This window comes from Carassius carassius, chromosome 1 (genome assembly GCF_963082965.1).
Source record: "Carassius carassius chromosome 1, fCarCar2.1, whole genome shotgun sequence".
NCBI lineage: Eukaryota > Metazoa > Chordata > Actinopteri > Cypriniformes > Cyprinidae > Carassius > Carassius carassius.
Window position 1 is genome coordinate 49,588,646 of NC_081755.1, and position 18,252 is coordinate 49,606,897.

Consider the following 18,252-nt stretch of genomic DNA (forward strand, 5'->3'; position numbering starts at 1 on the left):
AAACTGCTAGATCGGATTACTTTTTTCTCTTTTACAAGAAAACAAACATAACCTCAGGTATTTATTCAATGGAGTGGCTAAATTAACAAAAAATAAAGCATCAGCAAGTGTTGACATTTCCCAACATCACAGCAGTAATGACTTGCACTACTTCACTTCTAAAATCAATACTATTAGAGAAAAAATGTTAACCATTCAGGCGTCAGCTAAAGTATTGCAACATACAGTGCACTATAGATCCCCTGAGGAACAGTTCCACTCATTCTCTACCATAGGAAAGGAAGAATTGTATAAACTTGTTAAGTCATCTAAACCAACAACATGTATGTTAGACCCTATTCCTTCTAAGCTCCTAAAAGAGGTGCTTCCAGGAGTCATAGATCCTCTTCTGACTATTATTAATTGCTCATTGTCATTAGGATATGTCCCCAAAACCTTCAAACTGGCTGTTATTAAGCCTCATATCAAAAAACCACAACTTGACCCCAAAGAACTAGTTAATTATAGACCAATCTCGAATCTCCCTTTTCTGTCCAAGATACTAGAAATGGTAGTATCCTCACAATTATATTTCTTCATAGAGAAAAATGGTATCTGTGAGAATTTCCAGTCAGGATTTAAACAGTATCATAGTACTGAGACTGCTCTCCTTAGAGTTACAAATTACCTGCTCTTATCATCTGATCGTGGTTGTATCTCTCTATTAGTGCTATTGGATCTTAGTGTTGCGTTCGACACTGTCGACCACAAAATTATTTTTCATAGACTTGATCACTTTATTGGCATTAATGGAAGTACATTAGCATGGTTTAAATCGTACTTATATGACCGCCATCAGTTCGTAGCAGTGGATGAAGAGGTATCATATCGATCACAAGTGCAGTATGGAGTACCTCAAGGCTCAGTACTAGGGCCATTACTCTTCACGCTCTATATGTTACCCTTGGGAGATATCATAAGGAAACATGGTGTTAGCTTTCACTGTTATGCTGATGATACTCAGCTCTTTATTTCTTCGCAGCCCGGCGAAACATACCAATTTGAAAAACTAGCAGAATGCATAGTCAATATAAAAAAACTGGATGATGAGTAATTTCTTACTGCTAAAGTCTGAAAAAAACAGGTGTTAATTATAGGACCTAAAAACTCTGCATGTAATAACCTAGAACAATGTCTAAGACTTGATGCCTACTCTGTTAGGAACCTAGGTGTGCTATTTGACAGCAATCTTTCCTTAGAAAGCCAGGTTTCTAGAATTTGTAAAACTGCATTTTTCTATCTAAAAAATATGTCAAAATTATGGCCTTTGCTCTCAATGTCAAATGCAGAAATGTTAATCCATTCATTTTTGACCTCAATGTTAGATTATTGTAATGCTTTATTGAGTGGTTGTTCTGCACGCTTGGTAAATAAACTCCCGGTAGTTTAAAATGCAGCAGCAAGAGTTCTTACTAGAACCAGGAAGTATGACCATATTAGCCCTGTTCTGTCCAAACTGCACTGGCACCCTATTAAACATCATATAGACTTTAAAATCATGCTTATTACTTATAAAGCCCTGAATGGTTTAGCACCTCAGTATTTGAATGAGCTCTTGTTACATTATAATCCTCCATGTCCGCTGGATTCTCAAAACTCAGGCAATTTGATAATACCTAGAATATCAAAATCAACTGCGGGAGGCAGATCCTTTTCTTATTTGGCGCCTAAACTCTGGAATAACCTACCTAACATTATTCGGGAGGCAGACACACTCTTGCAGTTTAAATCTCAATTAAAAGAACCGTCTCTTTAACCTGGTTTACACATAAAACACTAACGTGCTTCTAATATCCAAATCCATTAAAGTGTTTTTAGGCTGCATTAATTAGGTAAACTGGAACCGGGAACACTTCCCATAACACCTGATGTACTTGCTACATCATTAGAAGAATGGCATCTACGCTAATATTAGTCTGTTTCTCTCTTATTCCGAGGTCACTGTAGCCACCAGATCCAGTCTGTATCCAGATCAGAGGGTCACTGCAGTCACCCGGATCCAGTATGTATCCAGATCAGATGGTGGATCATCTAGAAAGGACCTCTAAAGCCCTGAAAGACAGCGGAGACCAGGACAACTAGAGTCCTAGATACAGATCACCTGTAAAGACCTTGTCTCAGACGACCACAGGAAACATATGATTCTTCTGCCAATCTGACTTTACTGCAACCTGGAACTGAACTGCTGGTTTCGTCTGGTCAGAGGAGAACTGGCCCCCCAACTGAGCCTGGTTCTGAAACGGCTCGATGTGAACAGAGTTGTTTTTGACGGTAAATATTGTTGTTTTAAAATACAACTGAGAAATTTTAACCAAAGTATGTTATATATTTTTTATTAAGACCCTAAATAATCATATTAACTTGTGCAAAAGACTTTCCACACTGAGAGCAGGTTCAGTTCATCTTTATTTATTTCCTGAAGGCAATTTGGTTGCAGCAATCAAACATTTCACATAAACAACCAAAACGCAATACATAAAAAACTAAAAAAAACAATCCATTTAATTCCTAATAAGTTCTTACCTTATATTTTAAAACTTTACAGCTGAGGGGGTTAAATGAAAGTCTAAACCGATTTGTTTTACTAATAGGGGCTCTATAACAAATGCCAGAAGAGGAAAGGTCAAACTTGTGAATAATCTGACAAAATACTCTGGGTTTTCCCCAAAACTTGTTTATGATATAACTGGATCATAATCATCTGCTTCCTCCCCGTTATTTTACTTCCCTGGTTTACAATCCTCTAAAGAAAATTCTTGTTTTTCACATTTAGAGAATTAAACCAGCACAACAGTGAAAAAGATAACAGTAACTCAACATAAGATCTGTAGAACATGCACATCAATGTTTTGTCCACATTAAATGACCTTAGTTTCTGCAAGCAATACAATCTATGCTGCCCCCTCTTACACAATCGGTCAGTATAGGAGAAAATAACAATTTGTTATCCAAAACAGTGCCCAGATACTTGTACTGTTAAACACTCACAATATACTTCATTAATGCCTGTTTGCTTATACTTAACATATTTCCTCCAAGAGTTAAAATCAATAGTCATCATCTAAGTTTTAGAAACATTAAAAGCACAATATGTAAGATTGCTTTATTAAAATATCCAAAAACCACTTGAACAGTGTTATGTATTGCGGACTTGTGTACTTAACATAATTTCAAGCGACAGCTGAAAACTAATCTTTCAAAATTTCTTGGCTTCTTCGTAAAAAAAAAAAATAATAATAATAATAATCTTACCCTATTTCTTCTCTTTCTAGTTTGTACTCATTTGAACAATGTCTAAAACTTGGTATTACAAGCACTTCCTGTGTCTTTAAGAAGAATCGTTTTATGTATCCCCCAATTGTAAGTCACTTTGGATAAAACCGTCTGCAAAATAACAATGTAAATCCCAAATGTTTCAAAGAACGTTTAAATAAAAAAAAACAAGCAATTTTAACTACTAGTTACATGGACCATGTCCATAATGTCATTGTGTCGCCTGCCAATGACGTCATAACCCCCTCAATTTCTAGAAAACATGGAAATACCAAAGATGCTTCAATATGTTGTGTTTTAAATAGACCAGTGCCAACTACCCAGAGTAGCATTATAACAGGACTTTCAAATGCATCTAGTATGATAAAACAGCACTACTTTACCCCCCATACGCATGACCGGAAGCGGTTGACTCTGGCATAATAAAAGCTCTGCTGCTTTCGAGCTATACGTGTGTCACACCTGTTCAGCGGCCTTGTTTCACTTCGATGTCTTTCACCTTCATACTGCTTCAAACGACTACGTTAATAAATCATTAGTTCATCTATGAACATGAACTGCTGTGGGGATGAAGACAACAACTCCCATGATTCCACATGGGATCTACTACGCTACCTGGTCTTTGTTTATTTTCAATACACGCCCTCCAGTGGCAAAAACTTACATATTGTGCCTTTAAGTTTTAAGAAAGCATTCTGACACCAGATAATAAAAACATCAACCACAGGACCAAACATGGAGTCCTCCTCACTCATTAAGCTAACGATTACAGTATCGTCAGGAAATTTTATAATATGCCTATTTCTATAACTACAAGATCAAAAATAAAGGAGAGAGGACACATCCTTGAGGTGATCCAATAGATGACAACAGTCATTCAGAATAACAGTCATTTACTTTAACTCCCTAAGGTGAAAGGCTTTTATGAGGAGTGAGTTACCAAATGAACCTTAAAGTGTCCTTTCTGTGTGAAACTCTTTCCACACTGAAAGCAGGAAAAATTACTTTCTGAAGTGCGAGTTACCAAATGATTATTAAGTTGCTGTTTCTTTGTAAAATTATTTTCACTTTGAGACCAAGTGAAAGGTTGTTACCCAGTATGAATTAACATGTGCCTCTTAAGGTTTGATTTATATGTAAAACTCTTTCCACACTGAGAGCAGGAGAAATTACTTTCTGAAGTGTGAGTTACCAAATGATTATTAAGTTGCCCTCTCTGTCTAAAAGTCTTTCCACACTGAGTGCAGGTGTAAGGCTTTATTCCAGCATGAATTAACATGTGCCTTTTAAGGCTTAATTTATGTGTAAAACTATTTCCACACTCAGAACAGCTGAAAGGCTTTATCCCAGTATGATTTAGTGTGTGCCTTTTAAGGCTTGCTTTACATCTGAAAGTGTTTCCGCACTGAGAGCAGCTGAAAGACTTTATCCCAGCATGAATTAACATGTGCTTCTCAAGGCTTGCTTTACGTCTGAAAGTGTTCCCACATTGAGAGCAGACGAAAGGCTTTTCTGAAGTGTGAGTTACCAAATGATCCTTAAGTTGTCCTTTCTTTATAAAACTCTTTCCACACTGAGAGCAGCTGAAAGGCTTTAGTCCAGCATGAATTAACATGTGATTCTTTAGGCTTGTTTTCTGTGTAAAACTTTTTCCACACTGAGAGCAACTGAAAGACTTTATCCCAGTATGAATTACCATGTGCTTCTTAAGGCTTGCTTTCTGTGTAAAACTCTTTTCACACTGAGAGCAACTGAAAGGCTTTATTCCAGCATGAATTAACATGTGCTTCTTAAGGCTTGCTTTCTGTGTAAAACTCTTTCCACACTGAGAGCAGTTGAAAGGCTTTATTCCAGCATGAATTACCATGTGATCCTTAAGATTTCGCTTACATATGAAACTCTTTCCACACAGAGAGCAGCTGAAAGGCTTTATCCCAGTATGAGTTGACAAGTGATTCTTTAAGATTGCTCTCTGTGTAAAACTCTTTCCACACTGAGAGCAGCTGAAAGGTTTTATCTCAGCATGAATTAATATGTGCTTCTTAAGATTTCTGTTACATGTGAAAGTGTTTCCACACTGAGAGCAGCTGAAAGGCCTCTTGACTTCTGTTGTTTTAATGTTGCAACTCACTGATTTTTCTCCATTGACATCATGATCTTTCTGATCCTGATATATCTCCTCCATTTCATTCAGATCTTGTCTTTCTTCTTTCATTTTCATCAGGCCTAAAATTAAATCATTAGAAGATGAAAATCAATTGATACATTTGAAAAATAAAAGGGCAAAATATGTGTACAGACAAAAACAATGTCAAAACTCTCCCTTTCTAACACAGATCCATTAAAATGCCTAAAAACACTGCATTATGCTGCCAGGCCAGGAGATGGCAGTCACTTTGTAAAGAAACACTACACTATAGCTGGGTTTCCATCACCCTACTTTGCACATTTTGAAGTATATTTAAAAAACCTTCCTCGCTTTTTGCTCACTCATTTTTATGCTCGCTTAAGGTGGTTTTCGACTTTTGTGAAAAAGGGTTTAATGTGAATAATGGGAGATGGAGATGGAAATGCAATTGCGAATACTATGCTGTACTATGAGTAGGGTTGGGTACCAAAATGGGTACCTATGTAACCGGTATGCAACGAACCGAATCAGAAAGCAGATTTCGGTGCCTCATCTCGGTGCCTCTTAAATCCAGAAATATTTGTCTTGGATATCTGAAATGTACACAAGAAGCATGGGCATCGCTACGCTTTTTAAGCGGGGTATAGCATTTAGTTTCATAAATTGTACTCAAATTCACGATTGCCTCAGACTCAGTCTGCTTAAAGTTCATGTGAAAATGGCGGCAGACCTATCTCCTCCCCGTCTTTCAGTGCGCTCTTCAATCCGCAGCAAGTGGACTTAAACAGAAAGAGGACACAAGGTGAGTTTATCGATAGATTGCTAGAATATCTATATCTGTGCAGTTCTTTGTCATAAATACAGTTTACAAAAGGTCACGAGGGAGCAGTCGGTTACCCATATACTATAAATTTTTAACTCAATTCACCGCTCATCACACCACAGCTGTTTCCTCCAGCGAAAATCTAGCCCTTAACTAGTAGGACTGTCAAAAAAAATGGAATTCTGAATATTTGTCGAATAAAAAAAAAAATTGTGCATTAAGGAGGCTGCCTTATAAGCATGGGTTTACTTCACAGTCCGTGTTCTGTTCCGTCTCACATACAGCCGTGTCCGCACAACTTTCAAAGGCGGACGAGCTCGGCATGCAGTAGGTCTACCACTTCTGTCTCATCAGTCACTTTGTGTATGTGTACCATCTGCGCAGTCTCAAAAGATCTCCTGCATGCGGATGACAAAAATGGCGAGGACTAACGAAGTATACTTGACCTTCATCAGTGGCGCACAAGATGCGATGACGATGTAAGTGTCATTGCATTATAAGGTTTATGTTAGCCTATCCAGTTGAAGCCATCAACATGTGTTTGGAGAAGATCTTGTTTACATCAAAACTGAAACAAGCCATTCACACAGAACGCATATTTCGCACATTTTCTAGAGGAACACTGTTTGACTTGCCTCTCGCACAAGAGAGCCGCATGTTTAGAAAGACATGTATTTGGAGAGGTAGGCCCTACCGACTGCTTGTATCGGACTATGTGATTTGGGGCGCCCAGTCAGGAGGGCTCGAGCCGTTGCACAACTGGAGCACCTCACTGCATTGGAATGAATGAGCCCTACTGGCCGATAGAGGAAGAGCAACGTGATTGGATAGCCCGACCAGGAGGGCCCGAGTTGCCTCGACAGGAATAGGTCATGGTGTTGGCGTATGGGCCCTACTGGCTGATGAGCCCCTGCTAATCAGTGGCCAACCAGGGCAGATAACTGACTGAGACGACACATGAAGCCTCCGACTGTAGATCAAGACTCAGGACGACGGACGTGTACGTCCGCTCAGTTGAGCAGATAAACAGGCTTTGGGCCGCCAACAAAGAGGACTCTTGCGACACCCGAAGGGAGATCAATACTCACGGCATCAGATGGATAAGACCTGTTTGCGGGCAACAAGTAAAGAAAACCCAACCGTGAGCGCTCTCGACATCTGACTGGAGCACAATATTCCACAGGATCAGATGATTTTTTTTTTGTCTTCTAAAATATAGGTTCGTGGGAGAATTGCGTCTGAGAATTTCTAAGGAGGAGGTATTCGAAGATGGACTAGTATGGTTCGATTGGAGAAGAAAAAGTCAGTTGTCTAGCCAGAAGGCTTTCACCGACATCCGATGGGAGCTCAATACTCACTGCATCGAATGGGTAGCCTCACTGATGTAAGACAGAAAGGTAAGGTTGTGTAGCCGGGAGGCTCTTGCCGCCATCACATGGGAGCTCAATATTCACAGCATGAACGGGTAAGCTTCACTGGTAGTCACATGGAAAGGCCAAGATTGCTTAACCGGGAAAGCTCTTGCAGCATCTGACAGGAGTTTAATACTCGCGACGTCATATGAATAAGCTTTGCTTATAAGTTGACCGGAAATCACCAATATTTGAAAAAATACTTTCAGCAACCTGATAAACTGACATTAAATATAAAAATACTGTATTAAACAGCAAGTTTATGTAGTTGGGCACCACTGTTATCTCGCTTGTCCTGTGACAAATTTGCCGCATCTGCGCACGGAAGTTATCAGTCTAAGGCCCAATCCCAATTCTACCCCTTAACCTTTGCCCTTTCCCCTACCTCTCCGTTTCGTGCGTTCAAGTGAAGGGGTAGGGGTGTCTTGATTCTCTTTTGGTTGGAGGGGTAGGGGCAAGGGGAAGGGCCAGATAGCCCTTCAAATGAAGATTTTTCAGGCATTTTCATGTATTCGCATCTGTGCATTTATCTTTGAGTGAGTTTACTTAAAAAACAGCGATTGTATCCTCTCATCGCTGGAAAATATACTGTAGCAATTCAGTATTTAAAATATATTTAATAAAAGTCATGGGGCAGCGTTGACAAGTTTATTTTCTCCTAGATGTGTGAGCTGCGCGATTTCCAATATGTGTGTGTGTGTGTCAGTAAGCAGCTCATTAATACAGAACGATAATTAAAGGCTCTAATGCATACCAGCACACCAGTATATGTGTGTATTTTAAGAGCTAGACGAAGAATGATGACGTGACGGCATAGTAGTGGTTCCCCAATCCTTAGGGGAATATTTTCTTATTATTTAGGGGAAGGGAAAGGGGTATAAAATAGAATTGGGATTGGGCCTAAATATTCTGCAAAATCAGTCAACGGTGAAAAACAATAGCAGATTTTATTTAAAGTCCAACAATTTAACCCTAATATGGACGTAAACGAACGCATTAGATATAAAGTATTCAAAACCGGTAAGTTCATATATTTGGAGTAAAGTTCAGTTGAATTGATGGAGTGTTCATACTCGCTCAAGACCACGCACCTCATGATGAGACCGACGCACCGCCACAGAAACAAAAATGAGATGCATTCTAACGTAACTGTGGCATTAAACTCAGTTAGTGAGAGCTTGTTTAAAATATTGCACATATCAGATTACCTGTTAAAGTGCAATGAAATACCTTATATCTTATATATTTGTGAATGGAGACTTCTTCACTACCTACAGGCTAAAATCATCCTTTGTGAGCACGGGCAAGCGTGAAATGCAGTGCTGAAATGGAATAACAGAGCATTTTGATAGCCGAATTATAGTAGGCTGCCTAATAATAATAAAATACATTAATAGGAGAATGAGCCTAACATCATCTTGACTATCGTCGATACGTAATACTATCACCACAACCTAGGATGCATGGCATAACTTTGAAGCAGAGGTGATGTCGACTTTTGCCAGAAGAGTACCAAGACCCAGACACTGCTGCGGCAGTGAGGGGATACAAAAGAGGCTCCTGCTGTAGCAGACAGTGCTGTTGCAGTGAGTAGATACAGAATAGGCTTCTGCGGTAGCAGAGACTGCTGCGGCACTGAGGGGATACAGAAGAGGCTCCTGCGGGAGCAGACACTGCTGCGGCAGTGAGGAGATACAGAAGAGGCTCCTGCGGGAGCAGACACTGCTGCGGCAGTAAGGGGATACAGAAGAGGCTCCTGCGGGAGCAGACACTGCTGCGACAGTGAGGGGATACAGAAGAGGCTCCTGCGGGAGCAGACACTGCTGCTGCAGTGAGGGGATACAGAAGAGGCTCCTGCGGGAGCAGACATTGCAGCGGCAGTGAGGAGATACAGAAGAGGCTCCTGCGGTAGCAGACACTGCTGCTGCAGTGAGGGGATACAGAAGAGGCTCCTGCGGGAGCAGACACTGCTGCGGCAGTGAGGAGATACAGAAGAGGCTCCTGCGGGAGCAGACACTGCTGCGGCAGTGAGGAGATACAGAAGAGGCTCCTGCGGGAGCAGACACTGCTGCTGCCGTGAGGGGATACAGAAGAGGCTCCTGCAGGAGCAGACACTGCAGCGGCAGTGAGGGGATACAGAAGAGGCTCCTGCGGGAGCAGACACTGCTGCGACAGTGAGGAGATACAGAAGAGGCTCCTGCGGTAGCAGACACTGCTGCGGCAGTGAGGAGATACAGAAGAGGCTCCTGCGGTAGCAGACACTGCTGCGGCAGTGAGGAGATACAGAAGAGGCTCCTGCGGGGAGCAGACACTGCTGCTGCAGTGAGGGGATACAGAAGAGGCTCCTGTGGGAGCAGACACTGCAGCGGCAGTGAGGAGATAAAGAAAAGGCTCCTGCGGTGGCAGTGAGGGGATACAGAAGAGGCTCCTGCGAGAGCAGACACTGCTGCGGCAGTGGGGAGATACAGAAAAGGCTCCTGCGGGAGCAGACACTGCTGTGGCAGTGGAGAAATTTAGATAGAGGCTCCTGCAGGAGCAGACACTGCTGCGGCAGTGAGGGGATACAGAAGAGGCTCCTGCAGTAGGAGACACTGCTGCGGCAGTGAGGGGATACAGAAGAGGCTCCTGCAGTAGGAGACACTGCTGCGGCAGTGAGGATATACAGAATAGGCTCCTGCGGGAGCAGACACTGCTGTGGCAGTGGAGAAATTTAGATAGAGGCTCCTGCAGGAGCAGACACTGCTGCGGCAGTGAGGAGATACAAAACAGGCTCCTGCGGTAGCAGACACTGCTGCGGCAGTGAGGAGATACAGAAGAGGCTCCTGCGGGAGCAGACACTGCTGCTGCAGTGAGGGGATACAGAAGAGGCTCCTGCGGTAGCAGACACTGTTGCGGCAGTGAGGAGATACAAAAGAGGCTCCTGCTGTAGCAGACACTGCTGCGGCAGTGAGGAGATACAGAATAGGCTCCTGCGGTAGCAGACACTGCTGCGGCAGTGAGGAGATACAGAATAGGCTCCTGCGGGAGCAGACACTGCTGTGGCAGTGAAGAAATTCAGAGAGCGGCTCCTGCGGGAGCAGACACTGCTGCGGCAGTGTGGAGATACAGAAAAGGCTCCTGCGGTAGTAGACACTGCTGCGGCAGTGAGGGGATACAGAAGAGGCTCCTGCAGGAGCAGACACTGCTGCGGCAGTGAGGAGATAGAGAAAAGGCTCCTCAAGCCTTGTCCACATTAGTATGTTCATCTCAGTGAGGTATAAACATGCAGGGTAAGGCGAATATAATATCTTTGGACATTTCAGTGTGGATGACGACTCTGGAAATAATGCCTTGGCTTTGTGGTTAGAAACGGCATCATCATCCGACAGAACTACGTCATAATGTAATTTAACAAACTTTAGCCGCAAAACCTGCATTTTGCGTCTTCAGCTGAAAATTTACAACACGTGCTCTGCGCCGCTAATGGAGGCAGCCTCAAACTTCACCTCAGCCGGAAAAGCCTCGGTGAAAGGCTGAGCCGCAGCAGGAAGTGAGAGAGGCTTGCTGCGGTGAGAACTGGGGTGTGGTGTCGAGCGAGGCGAGCTCGGGGCTTGCATGGTCTATTGGCCACAATGGGTGGCTTGGCGAGAAGAGCAGCTGTCGCGATGATGCTTAATGGTGCTCAGCCGTGCCATGTTTTGCAAGGTAGGAATGATCATGGGTCCAGCAAAAGCAGCAGATCTGAAAAATCCCTGGTATGGATCTCTTCGTTGGCAGGAAAATTTGGTCTGTGATAAGATGACAGACAGAGCGAAGCGAATGCTGATAAACCGTCAATGGAGACAGGTAAGTCAGCTGTATTTATACCCTAGGGTTGATTTTCTTAAGTGTGCTTCACCTGTGCCGCAGCTAATAAGTATCTGACGTGCTCCTCCCGAATCTTGTTAATGAAACTACATTTAGTAATATTTTGCTTAATGTGTCCTCTTGTGGCCTCAGAAGAGAAGCAAAAAGCTTTTCTTCACCCTAACTTGAGATTATGCATTTTAAATTTGAATAGAATTCGAATTTGATCATATTTAAGTAGAAAATTTGAATTTAGTTTTTCAGCTTTTTTGACAGCCCTAATAACTAGTGTTGTCAACACTATGTTGCTTTCTGGGTAACCAAAGCATGTCACAAAATAAATAATGGCAATTATAGTATTACAATGCAATGATATGAGATATTAAGATTCAGCATTCACAATGCATTCACAAGAGTGCTAACAGTTCGGACATTGCATGAATCAGAGGTCAGAAAAAATAAATATATATATATATATATATATATATATAAATCCTGTTCAGTTTCTTGCACAGACCGATCGTTTTGTGTCTTTACACATCAATGTATCATCATGAGCCCCCCAAAAAAATCATAATTTGTGTTCTACCGAAGAAACAAAGGCACCTGCATATTGGATGCCCTGGGGGTAAGCAGATAAACATATTTTTTTCATTTTTGGGTCAACAATCCCTTTAATTTACAGAGAAAAGGTCAGGAAAAGTCTGTAGATGGAAAAAGGTTATTTGTGCAGTTTATTTTTATTTTTACTTGTTACTTTTAACTTTTTATTAGAAAATGTTTACTTACTATTTATTCAGGTTTTTTTAAGGTATCTAATATTTTGAAAATTAATTTCCATGATCTAAATAATCTTAAAAATTTAAAGTTTGTTGTCATTTGGAAGTGTGTAGGTCTTCTTGCATTATTATGCTGTTACATTATGATTAAATATTCAGTGCCTAAAATGGTCTTTAAAATGACAATAATATCACGTGTCGCAGTATATTGCACAACAAAAAGTTGTTACTTTGACAGGCCTAGTCATATCCCTGCTGAAAAAAAAACACGTCAGCACATGACCAGCTCAAACCAGCAAAGGACCAGCATTTCAGCGTCAAACCATACCTAACCAGCATATGTTGTTGTTTATTTATTTATTTTTTGTTCAACACAGTTTTATGATTCCAAAAAGCAAAGATAAAGTCTAATTAAAAACTACTAATTACATCTCCTCGGAGTCGGATCAGTCACATTTCCATAAGAACTTTGAAACGGATTTAAGACATTTTAATGATAGTAAGATCATTGTTTTTTTTTTTTTTTACATAAATGACCTTTAACGTTAGATGTACCACAAATATTAATTAAGAATAAACACCAACCTCCTTGTTCCTCGTGTTTTACTTTCTGGGTTTCTGGTTCCTCGTGTTTTATTCTCCATGTTTCTGGTTCCTCGTGTTTTATTCTCCATGTTTCTGGTTCACTCGTGTTCTCTTCACTCTCCTCTTTAACAAACATCATCTTCACAAGCAGCAGATCTCAGTTCAGATGATACTCCTCCAGATATTCCTGCTTGCTTCAAAACATAGTCACGGCTGTGAGGATGAGAATATTACAGTATTACTGGCCAGATTCAAAAACTGCATTTCTCTATTTACAGAAAAAACATTTCTAACAGTTTTTATTAAGCAAGTATTATGACAAAACATCAGAGATCACGGTGAAACTAATCTTCTTCATCTGATGTTAAATGGGGTTTGGCAAACAAACGTATGTGTTTAGCGCCACCCGATGGACTGGAGAGTGAAGCGACGAGAGGAGGAAAATAATACGTGGAGATTTCTTTTCCTTTGAGAAAAAAGCCGATCTGCGCAAATCCATGATCAATAAATTATAGACTCATGTTATTTGATCAACACCAACAGCCTTTCATAGTAAGGATTGGTTGAGAAAAATTAGAGAAGTCAAATATTTCTGTTTAATCCAGTTCCCTAATGGTTGGCCCATTGAACCTAGTTGTTATTTGCTTCCAAAATTCTTCGTTTTTTATTTTTATTTTATATATTTTTTAAGGGCACCTATTATACAAAAAATAAAATAAAAAATAAAATTAAAAACCTTTTACATGGTTTTTGGACATATATATGTGTTGACCTAACCAATCTCCAACGATAAAAATCCACCCACACCCATTTTTTAATCACCTATAAACAGGGGTGCACTTTTTTTCTGCATGGTTCTCATAAGAGAAGCTGGAGATTTGGTTTGCTCGTCACACAGAATATGGCACGCTCAGATTTAATTTCCTCCAGGAAAGCAAATTTTCTATGTCCTATGAAAGCATCTCGCATTCTCAGCAGCAGTGTTAAAATCCTCTTTGCGGACACGATGAGTCAACGAAAGGTAAGGAGCTGTGTAAGAGGTTTATCACGGGGGGTGAGCACTCATGAAAGGTACGCCTAGTATCCTCTCTACTTGTTCTCACTGTGATAGCCTGCGGCTAAAGTTCTGCGCTCGGGAATATGCATTTTCTCTAAAGTCGCCCTCACGTCCAACCCCAGCGTAATGCTTTTGGGTTATTTCCTCAGCGACCAGAACGTATCAGCTCCAGGCATGACGTAGCGGATATCGTCCTTGATATCCCTCATAGTTTCGATTTCACAGTGAAACACACAGCGTATACAACATTGCGGTGGGTGCAACAACAATACTCCCAACGAAAAATAAAAGTTATGCCTTGTTTCTTAGTGTGAACATCTGGGCATCATTATGCAAATCTTCTCACATAATTATGTAAAGATGTGGGGCCGTGTTAAAACGAGCCATTTTAGGGGTGTGTTGTTGACTGTTAACTTTTATAAAGAATATCTTTTTGGATTTGAGTGTTTAGTCTTTACAACTTTGCAACAGATCTTCTTTATGCACCAAGAGCTTGTAACACTCCAAAGAGAAAGGAAAATTTGACATCACATCATATGACCCTTTAATCTTGTCATCACTATTTATTCTCTCCTAGTCCCTCCCCAAATCCTCTCTGTACCAGCTTTATAAAACATCAACAATCATGATTAAGATTATATAGGATTAACTCTGTCCATTAATGTAGGATTACGGTTCCCAGAGTTTACATTTCTTCAGCACCAAATAAAAATGACTTTAACAACAATTTGTGACTCTAAATTTGAGTGTCATGGCTTCTTGTAAAATTGGAGGATATAAAGCAATATCCACTTATATATATAGTTATTCTTTTCACCACATAATCTGATGTTAGACACTGCAAAATGCAATATCATTTTCAATATCAAGAAAACAGCTTTTTCAGAAACATCTTCAAACTATCTTATTTTGTGGATATGGGATCCATATTACCTGTCATTCAACTTAAGTTTTTATTAAGTTAATATTCAGATGGACACATAACAAGGATGTTGTTTTTTATGCTAAACTTTTTTTTTTTATAAAGATGCATATTATCATTATGAAGTGCTTTCATTTATCTTAATTTCAACTTTGTGTGATTTTCAATGAAATATTTGACTAATAAATTCGCTTGTTTTTCTCCTCTAATCCTCACACACGAAGACTGTTGATGCTGATCAAATACCACACAAATCTATAATTTTAATTAATTTAAATTTCTTTCTGCAGAAAGGAAGGTTTTTTTTTTAAGGAAAACAAATCAGCGCACCTTTTAGACGGTTCCCTGTGTTACTTCCTTACTCTTGCCCGGCACTTCACTCTCATGTCCAGCAGGTGGCGATAAGACACGTAACGTTTGTTTGGCAAACACCAATAAACCTCAGAGGAAGAAGATAAGTTTCACCGCCATCTCTCTGCTTTGTTTTATTCTGCTGATGTTCAATACAATCTGTTAGCGAAGTTGTTTCTATAAGTCGAACAATACAGTTTTTCAAACTGTGCAATTAATATTCTCATCCTCACAGCCGTGACTAAGTTTTGAAGCAAGCAGGAATATCTGGAGGAGTATCATCTGAACTGAGATCTGCTGCTGTGAAGATGATGTTTGTTAAAGAGGAGAGTGAAGAGAACACGAGTGAACCAGAAACCTGGAGAATAAAACACGAGGAACCAGAAACATGGAGAATTAAACACGAGGAACCAGAAACCAGGAGAATAAAACACGAGGAGCCAGAAACCTGGAGAATAAAACACGAGGAACCAGAAACCTGGAGAATAAAACACGAGGAACCAGAAACCTGGAGAATAAAACACGAGGAGCCAGAAACATGGAGAATAAAACACGAGGAACCAGAAACCTGGAGAATAAAACACGAGGAACCAGAAACCTGGAGAATAAAACACGAGGAACCAGAAACCCGGAGAATAAAACACGAGGAACCAGAAATAAAACAAGGAGGTTTGTGTTTATTATTCATTCATCTTTAATTAATATTTGTGGTACATTCACAGATCCTTTATTTAAAAAATAAGACCTTGATTATAATTAAAATGTCTTAAAACCATGTTTCAAAGTTCTTATTTTAATGTGACTGAACTGACACTGAGGATATTTAATTATTACTTTAATTAGACTTTACTTTTGCTTTTTGGAATCATAAAACTGTGTTGAACTCAGAGCATGGAAATGATGTGAACAGGGCCGGCGCAAGCTCAAATGCCGCTCTAGGTTGAGCACGATTGTGCCGCCCCCACCTCACATTCACAATTAGGGATCCTTAAGATGCATGCAAACATTTTTTTATCTATGAAATTACACTAACATAAAAACGTGCAAGCATGTTTTCAGAGTTTTTTTTTTTTCATTCTGCAAAAAGGTGAAAAATGTACACAATGCAACAGCTGCATATCATTTCTGTTTTATAGGTTAATAGATAGTGTACATAATAAAACTAAACATATGCACACAACTTTTTAGCTCACAAAACTGGCAGTTTCGATTTTTTTCTTGACTGATACACACATTCACACGCCTTCATTTCAGAAGCGTGCGCGTCGGGCTTTCGCTGCGGCAAACGCTTTGATTGCGTCCTCGAGTTTAACTTGTACTAAGGAGATCATTTTTATCAGTTTAAGCTTTGAGAAACTGCGTTCTCCATAGCTCACAGTGACGGGGAGAGTGAGAAGCACTCTCAATGCTACAAAAACATTTGGGAAATTGTTTTCCCTCCCTTTTTCACAGATGAATTTGAGCGCATCCAGTGGTTTAGATCCAGCAACCAGGCGTCTGCCCAAAGCAGTCAGCTCTTCAAACTATTCATGCCCATCAACATCCGCGAGTCTCCATGAGTCTGGGCCTTTTCCAGTCCTAAACAATCCTGAAGAACTCTTGTATTCTCCTTTTCTTTGAGAGATACAATGTCATATAAAAATCCAAATACGCGCCCATTGTCTCTAAGCAGCGAAAAGCGCTCTTCCACGGAGGCGATATTGTACTCATGACCAGATAATTTTATTCGTTTTGACATTTTTGAAAGTATTTTGCATGCATATAGACCTACTAAAAGGGCGCTGTCGGACGGGAATTTTTATTCGAAATGTAAAGTTTTTTTATTCATTTATAGCTACTAAAAAAATCTGTTGATATAAGAGCGATAATTGTAACCTAATGTGAAACAAACAAATAAATTAATAATTCTCTCTCTCTCTCTCTCGCCTTCTCCCTAGTTCGCCTATAGGCACGCGCCGGCCCTGCATGTGAATGTCTCAGTGGAGCATTATTTGCTTGTTTGTTACATTTCACTGTAAATCAGTAACCGTTTTGCAGCAGGCTTTGCAAACTGAATTTTCCTGTAAGATATATGTGACCCTGGAACACAAAAGCAGTCATAAGTAGCACAGGTATATTTGTACTGATATATAAAGTACATTTCTATGGGTCAAAATTATCAACTATTGTTTTTATGCCAAAAATCATTAGGATTTTAAAATCCTCTGACCCTCTACGGTCATTTTTGACTGAAAATGTTAGCTTAATTGGAATGAGATGACACTTGGTGACTTTTTTCACATTTACAATATGAACAAACAAAAAATAAGGGACATGATTCAGATATGTTGAAGGGTTAAAAAAAAATAGAATGTCAAGATGTGTATCTAAATGCAAAACCTAAAAAAATGAAGAAATTATTCATTAATTTCGGTCTGTATGATATGATTCCGATATCGATATGAACATATTAAAAAAGCCTCATAAAAACTGCCAAGAACGGCCACAACAGATGTCTACTCTGTACCTACAAAATTATGGAAAATTTATTTGCCAAATGTATGAAACCTATTACTATAAAACTTTATAATATTTTAGGGAAATAAAATGGCATAAATAAATATTAATCTTTTATTTTTTATTTAGCCTTCATACAAACAAGAAATGTGAAATCACTGTCAAATAAACATCTCAAACTTACATTATTTATTTTAATATATTTAACTTCAGACTATAGGCTAACACTGTACACTACCAGTCAAAAGTTTTTTAACATTAAGATCGTTAATGGTTTTTAAAGAATTCTCTGCTGCGCACCAAGCCTGCTTTTATTTGATCAAAAATACAGCAAAAACTGTAACATTTTGAAATATTTTTACCATTTAAAATAACTGTTTTCTATTTGAAAATATATACAAAAATATATAATTTATTGCTGTGATTTCAAAGCTGAACTTTAACATCAAAACAGCAGATTAGAATTTTTTCAGGTTTCTTTGATGAAAATAAATGTATTTAAAAAGCATTTATCTAAAATAGAAATCTTATATAACATGTATTTACTATACTTTTTCATCAA

The 18,252-nt window shown here is 39.5% G+C and overlaps 1 protein-coding gene across 2 annotated transcripts; it reads right to left on the reverse strand.

The window, feature by feature from the left end:
- Positions 1-3,915: 3,915 nt before the first annotated feature.
- Positions 3,916-13,219, reverse strand: LOC132091082 (gastrula zinc finger protein XlCGF8.2DB-like). Of its 2 annotated transcripts, none has more exons than XM_059497832.1 (2): positions 12,865-13,219; positions 3,916-5,538 (listed from the first exon to the last, which is right to left on the reverse strand). In XM_059497832.1, exons 1-2 carry the CDS (start codon positions 13,001-13,003, stop codon positions 4,403-4,405), a joined length of 1,275 nt encoding a protein of 424 aa, XP_059353815.1. In that variant the 5' UTR covers positions 13,004-13,219; the 3' UTR covers positions 3,916-4,402. The 2 variants fall into 2 exon arrangements, with proteins under 2 accessions (XP_059353815.1, XP_059353816.1); XM_059497833.1 differs by lacking the exon at positions 12,865-13,219 and adding an exon at positions 5,964-6,391.
- Positions 13,220-18,252: the final 5,033 nt, after the last annotated feature.